At 55.3% G+C, this 6,972-nt stretch overlaps 1 protein-coding gene across 1 annotated transcript; it reads right to left on the reverse strand.

Moving 5' to 3' along the window:
• Positions 1-1,074: 1,074 nt before the first annotated feature.
• On the reverse strand, positions 1,075-5,019 carry ARF6 (ARF GTPase 6). The gene is made up of 2 exons (XM_083839208.1): positions 4,873-5,019; positions 1,075-4,592 (listed from the first exon to the last, which is right to left on the reverse strand). The coding sequence occupies exon 2, from the start codon at positions 4,564-4,566 to the stop codon at positions 4,039-4,041; it is 528 nt and encodes a 175-aa protein (XP_083695334.1). The 5' UTR covers positions 4,567-4,592; positions 4,873-5,019; the 3' UTR covers positions 1,075-4,038.
• Between the last annotated feature and the right edge of the window lie 1,953 nt (positions 5,020-6,972).

The following is a 6,972-nucleotide window of genomic DNA, read 5'->3' on the forward strand; positions in this document are numbered from 1 at the left end:
CACCCAGCGCCGCCCGCCCGCCCTGTGGCCCGGTTTGGGGACACAACCGACTCTTAAAAGCCAGGCGATGCTCCTTGGAGGAGGATCGTTGGTCATGCAGGTCGTATTAGCAGGGTTAATTTCCAATCAGGGAGGGCAGGCGCGTTTTTTCCACCCCCTGCCCACGAGGCCCGCAGCCCGCCGCGGCCGGGGACGAAGGCCTGCAGCGGTGAGTCACGGCGAGGCGCGACCGGGGCGCCGCTGCCACACGGCGCTGATTTACAGCGATAAGCGCTGACATTTGGAGAAATGACTAACTGCTACAGTGAAAGAGACGGGCTTACTCTTCTGGAGCCGCGTCGACGAACCTGAAGCGGCTTAATTAAGCCAGAGCAAGTTCATTTGCACAGCCACGCCCTGATCTGGCGTGCAGGCAGCCGGGGCCCCAGCCCCAGCGGGGAGGCTCGGCCGAGGCTCGCAGCCGCCGCGGGCCCACCGGCCCCACGCCCGGGTACACCTGCGCGGCCAAACCTGGCGGTTTTCTGGTGATTCCCAAAGGTTTTGCAACCCCCAGACAGCATCAGCATCCCGACGCTCCGGAAGCCCACCGCACGCGCCCCGGCCCGCTGCCCCGGCCCCCCACGCCATCCCCGCTGCACCCGCCCCAGGCCTTGGGTGGCTCGCTCACCACGTTTTTTGCTCCGCACGCACCCCTTTCCACTCGCCCTCCCCGTCTGTCCATTGCTGCGTTTCCTACGCTGCCCTAAAACCCTCCAAGTGGTTTTTATTCCGCGCGACGCGGCGCTGCGCCCGTGCCCTCCCGCAGCACCGAGCTCCACCGGGCTGCGCCGTCCCAGAACAAGCTCGACACCGAAGTTTGCCGGAAAGATCGCTGGCTTCAGGTGGGAGTACTAAAGAAGTATCATCCTCGCCATTTACAAAAATAGTCGCTAACCTGAGCCCCAGAGGATTCGCAGGCAGGCCGCGAAGCGCAGAACAGAGGCCTCTTTATGTCGGCACAAGGCACTGCTCCAGTACCATATTGCCCCTTTCTGTTTCTCTCAAAATTCAACGTAAGTAAGATACCAGGAGAGCTCCGCTGTATAATTGCTTTATTTTCTGCTTATTAGTTCTTTACCAACACTACAGCCATATTGAGAACACAAAATTCCTGTTTACTTGTCAGGGAGATCACAGTCTACAAACTCATTCACTTATCAGACACGATTAACGCCATTCAAAACTTACTCCATAAATTCACATGAACACAGATTGATGCACTTGCACTTCAGATCAGTTTGTAAATCATCGGGTTTCGCGCAGATTTGCCCCTTTATCCCACAGGCTGCGTTCACCGCCTGCTCGCCACTCGTTCACGGTGAGGTTCAGCTCTAAGCTATAAAGGAGATTTTGAAAGTGAAACCGCTGCGTTTTGTTCGGTAGCAATGGCCATTTATTTTTGAAGTCTCCGCCACGCTTCAGTAACTTTCTCTCTCCCCCCCCCCCCCCAAAAAAAAGACATTTAAAAAAAACTATCAGAAGCATAATCAGTTTCCTTTTCACCTACAAAAAACAGAATATCTAAAGTAACAAAGTTGCTAAGGAAATACAAAATCGTGACTGCAACTCAATGGAAGTCTAGCGAAGAAGTCTGCCCCGGCACTGGAAGAGAACACACAGTAAATCAACTCAGACGGAAAGCGAAGTCATTGAAATTTTCATTTTGACTGAGAAGAGGTTTAAGAAAGTTCAAGAACCATTAATAGAGCTTCAAGTTTTCCAGTTTAGGCATTTACTTTGTGCTTGGCTATTTTATTTATGCTCCAGAAGAAAACAGTAACCACATTCGTGTATTTTTAGGCTTTATACCACCACACCGTTAAGTTACATCAACAGAAGAAAAAACAAAAACCAAAACCTTGCGCTTGTAAAAAGCTAGAAAATAGAGCAGTGACATCCCAACGGCAAGAAGACTCGAGCGGAAAGTCTCACCTCCTCTGCTTCAGAGCTGAGAGCTAGGAGTTATTTTACGCCCCGCTCGCTTGGGCAGCCCGTGACCCATCAGTGCTCTATCTTCCAGCACCAAGAACCCATCCCGTCCCACTTGCAACCCCAAAAAGATCCGGCGCTCGGAACCACCTTCCCAAGTAACTTTTAAGCGGTCCCAAGCATTCCAATTTCAGGGGTGAATTCAGTAATTTTATCTTCCCGTTCATCTTTGGTAAGAGCTCCATATACAATATACTTCGCACGCAGAGTCAACACTGCGGAAATGTAGTGTAATGCCCCCGGTCTCATGTAAAACTCAGGTCCTCGGAAAGAGAAAAAAACAACAACAAAAAAAAGCCATTTTCTTCTGGTTTTGTAGCATACATTCCTAGAATTCCCCAATCGAGTTTAACTCCTTGAGGAAAACCGAAGATAATCCTTAAGGCTGAATGAGAACCAGCTGCTTTGACATTTTTTTTGCACCCAGCGTTAATACTTGATTGAGATTTTAGGCTAACACTGGTTCTGGGTGGGTTTTTTTTTTCGCCAGCCACACCTGCACACTGTGACAGGGCAAGCGAGCTGCTCGCCCTTTAAGAACTAATTGTGGAAGTTTACATTCATAGTCGTATTCTCCCTCTCTCCTCCCCGCTCTCGTTAGCAGTCGCTCAATGGGCTCCAGCCACCCAACGGAGTTCCCTTCCTGCAGGACTTCGGCAACAACTCGCTGCCGGGACAGATGGCGAAGGCTGCCCCTGCCTGCACGAGCTCAGCCTGGGCTGGGGGAGCGGCACCAGTAAAGCCATTTCCTCAAAACGGCAATTACGAGGGCAGAACTTCTGAGCTCAGGGGAAGCTCAGCGCCGCGCCTGCCCCTTCGGGAGCCTGAAAGTGGGAAAAATGAGGTGCTCCTTCCCCCGCGACATGCGCCTCGCAAACGGGAAACCCTGTTGAGACTTAGGTGCCTTCGGCCGCCTTAAAACAAAACTCGTCTTTTCCCCAAGGCAGGCAAGTCGGCGCTAGATTTTTGCCTGAACGCCTGCGATTTTCAAGTCAAACTCGTTGCAATGCCTGCGCGTTACTGCTGCATTTTTCTGGAAGGAACCTATCTCGCATTGAACCGGAGGCCGACACGAGCGGTGGAAACTGCAGCTAAACATCACCGAGTTCGCAATGCAAGAGGGGAACTGAACGGTGGAGACCCTGGAACTATTACATCATTCACGTCTTATTCGCTATACGGTTGCTATGTGGCACGGGGAACTTATTTGCATCCCTTCTCATGCATGATGTATGGTTCAGAACTTCACAGCTGACATTTCAAAGCAGCTCCTACATTACCTAGTTAACATTACGCCCGATGTGCACTTTGAACATGTTACAATGGTATTCTCGCTATCTGCCACTGCAGGCAAGAATTCGTTTCGTTATTAGTCTGAGATATGAAGACAGACCAAGAATCACTATTCGGTTACAGATTAACAGAACTTTCAAAAAAAAAAAGTCCTTAATATAAAAAGACAGACTGCGGTTTGATTTTAAGCAATAATTTTCAGTTTACTAGATGAAGTAGACCTAGCAACATATTCCGCATGAATGCAAAAAAGTAGCAATCTACAGCAAGTGATAGAAGAGAGAAAAAAAATATATATATATAATCAAAAAAGTAGAACCAGAAAGCATACGCTGAAAATGGTACCCCTCCCCCAACCGTCCCCCAAAATAATCAAACCATCTTAAGGGCTATCAAGAGGAGAAAAAAAAAAAAAAGTTACTTAGCAAGTCTACAATGTGTCTTTCGCCTGTTTGCTGGAAGTCTGCCATAGCATCTAGTGCTCGCGTTCGTGTCACATTCGGAGATTAGAGCATCCTAACGCCAAGCGAGAAGAGTTAAAACAGGAATCCAGTCAAGTGTGGAGAAGGAAGGAAAGGGTGGTAACTGGAGAAAGGTGATCATAATCCTATGGATGCTTTTGTTTTACTTTTCAGTAGAGAATCATTCTTCCGGAAAGCCACGTGGGTTATTTTTTTTTTTCTTTAATTCTTTGTAGACTAAATAGTTACTCTCTCATTAGGATTTATAATTGGACGTTAACCATGTCAGCCCTTCGTAGAGTCCGTCCCCTGTAGTAGCACACGAGGGCTGCACGTACCAATTCCTATCCCTGATCCGGGTCAGGCCCAGTTTCTCCTGGATTTCGTGGGGTTTCATGGCATCGGGCAGGTCCTGCTTGTTGGCGAAGATGAGGATGATGGCGTCCCGCATCTCCCTGTCGTTGATGATGCGGTGCAGCTCCTGGCGGGCCTCGTCGATGCGGTCGCGATCGGCGCAGTCCACCACGAAGATCAGCCCCTGCGTGCCCGTGTAGTAGTGCCTCCAGAGCGGCCGGATCTTATCCTGGCCGCCGACGTCCCACACGTTGAACTTGACGTTTTTGTACGTGACCGTCTCCACGTTGAAGCCCACGGTGGGGATGGTGGTGACCGACTGGCCCAGCTTCAGTTTGTACAGGATGGTGGTCTTGCCGGCCGCGTCCAGCCCCAGCATCAGGATCCGCATCTCCTTGTTGCCGAAGATCTTGGACAGCACCTTGCCCATCCCGACGGCATCCAAGGGCCCGGCGCCTGCGGGGCGGCGGCGGAACGGAGCGGAGGGAGAGCAGCGGGGCCGGGCGGGGCTCAGCGCCGGCAGAGCATGGGGGGGGGGGGGGGGAAGCGGCGGCGGGAGGGGAGAGCGAGCCGGGGCTACGGGCAGGGCCCCGCCGGGCCTCACCGGGCCTGGCCTCGCCTCACGGGGCCGGGCCTCGCCTCACGGGGCCCCGCCGGGCGCCTCAGCTCATGGACCCCGGCGGGGCTCGGAGCGGCAGCGGCGGCACGTCCCGCCCGCGGGGCCGCCTCCGGTTACCTGCGCCCGGCTCCGCACCGCCTCGGCTCCGGCTCCTGCTCCTGCTCCCGCCCCGGGCCGCTCCCTCCCGCCCGCCGCCGCCGCCGCCACAGGACCGGGCGCCTCGCGCCGCCTCGCTGCCCCCCGCCGCCGCCACCGCGCATGCGCGCCGCGCCCCGGCCCGCCCCCGCCTCTGCGCATGCGCCGGCGCCGCCGCCGCCGGGGCGGGGCCTCGCCCGCTTCCCGCGCGGTGGGGAAGGGGAGGAGGGAGGCGCGCCCCCCCCCTTCCCCCCCGTCGGCCCCGCCCACGCCTGGCGGGACGCGCGCTGATTGGGCGAACGGGTGTGGGGGGGCCGCGCCCTCTTCCCCGCGGGGAGGGAGGGGGCGCCGCTTCCTGCCGGGCGGGGAGGAGGGGCGGGGCCCGGCTCTCCCGGCGGCGGCAGTGCGCATGCGGGAGCGGAGGGGGCGGGGTTTGGGTGGGGAGAGGCGCCACGCGATCACACGTCAGCGGGGGGCGGCGGGGGGCGCGCGGGGCGCGTCTTAAAGGGGCAGGGGCCGGGGGGGGGAGCCTTAAAGGGGCGTGCGCGGGGCGGGGCGGGTCGGTGGGGCCACACCGGGGACGGGGCGGGGGTCCAAAACGTGCCGGGCTCGGTCGGCGGGGGGGGGGGGGGCAGAGCAGAGCTGCCCCCTGCAGCCCCCCAGCAGGAGGGAGGCTCGGTCACATCCTGATACACACCCTCACTGCAGTGAAAGGCATTGCTCATTAATTGTTATTGGGCATTGCTCATTAATTGTTATTGGACATTGCTTATTAATTATTATTGGGCATTGCTCATTATTATTGGGCATTGCTCATTAATTATTATTGGGCATTGCTCATTAATTATTATTGCACGTTAACTTCCAAGGTCGGGTCTCCAAGCACAGTTTGCAGTCCCCGAACACGCCCTAGGCTCAGGGACCTCCTCGCAGCCCTGCTCACGAATTAAAAGACCTCTCGGCTCTTTGGCAACACGAGGCGTTATAAGGCAACCTGTGGAAGTTACGTATTTTTAAAAGCCAGCCCTGGCTGAGCGTGTGTCGCTGCAGCGAGCACCTGCTGTGTGCCAGCGAGCATCCTCAGCCAGGAGAGGCACAGCAATTCGGGTTATGAGGTGAGCGGAGGTTAGGGCCTGGGGCAGAAGAGACCTGGAGATACCCTTAGGGCCTCCTGGTCGCTCCGCCTGGGCCTGGCTGCAGGCTGTTCGTAGCGTTTTTTCCCCTGGCAGGGCAGCTCCCGAGGTTTGCAGCTACTTTTGCATCTTCCCCAGTTTCGTAAGGCTGTGTTTGCGTGTCCTGTCCTCCACCGATGACCTAAGTGCTATCGCAAGAACGTGGGGGAAGACAGTGATACGTTTTACGTAACAGCCTCATGGCAGATAAGCAAACCTCAAGGAATTAGATAACCCCCCCCCCCCCTGTTTTTATCCCTTAAATATAATTTACCTTCCCAGTCAGTTTGGGTTATCAGGCCAACCCTATTTTCACACGCTTACTTTCATCTTGCTTACTTTCTTCTCCTCTTTTGCAGAGCGAGATGGGAAAAGACCTGCACAGATCTCCTTCAAAGATCCTTGTGGCCTCCCAGGGAAGGACAGGGCAATGCAACAGTGCTTTGGTTTTAGCATCTGTGTTGGCTAAATTCTTCTGTTGTGAAAACAAATGACATCCTTGGTAGCACGGGCGCATGCCAATGGTGGTTTTCTTATCACTGAGATTTGATACGGCGGGCCGAGTGCCATCTTTTTGGGGGGAGACGAGTCAGAGAAGCACTTTCCGCGAGTGACGGGCTGTGGTCACCCCGGTCTGCAGGCAGGGAGTGGCGGCGATGGTCCCCCCGGGGCGTCTCAGCCGTATTTCCTGCGATTCTGCGATGTCTGTGTTTGTGCAACCGCAGCGGGGCTGGGCCAGGAAGCTGAAGCTTCAGTCTGCAGCACGGGCTTTGTCGGTAGCTCAGCATTAAACAGATCCTCAGCCCCTTCCCACGAGGCTACCGTAACACTGCGGGGGCAGGAGTAAAGGTGGACAGTGGGTATTGTCGAGGGCTGCAGGTGCAGGAGGTCTCTGTTAGCCCCTCTGCGT

The sequence above is a fragment of the Anser anser genome (genome assembly GCF_964211835.1).
Source record: "Anser anser genome assembly, chromosome: 5".
Taxonomy (NCBI): domain Eukaryota; kingdom Metazoa; phylum Chordata; class Aves; order Anseriformes; family Anatidae; genus Anser; species Anser anser.

Coding starts and splice junctions, on each gene's coding strand:
- ARF6 (XM_083839208.1), bottom strand. CDS start 4,566: ATGGGCAAGGTGCTGTCCAAGATCTTCGGCAACAAGGAGATGCGGATC.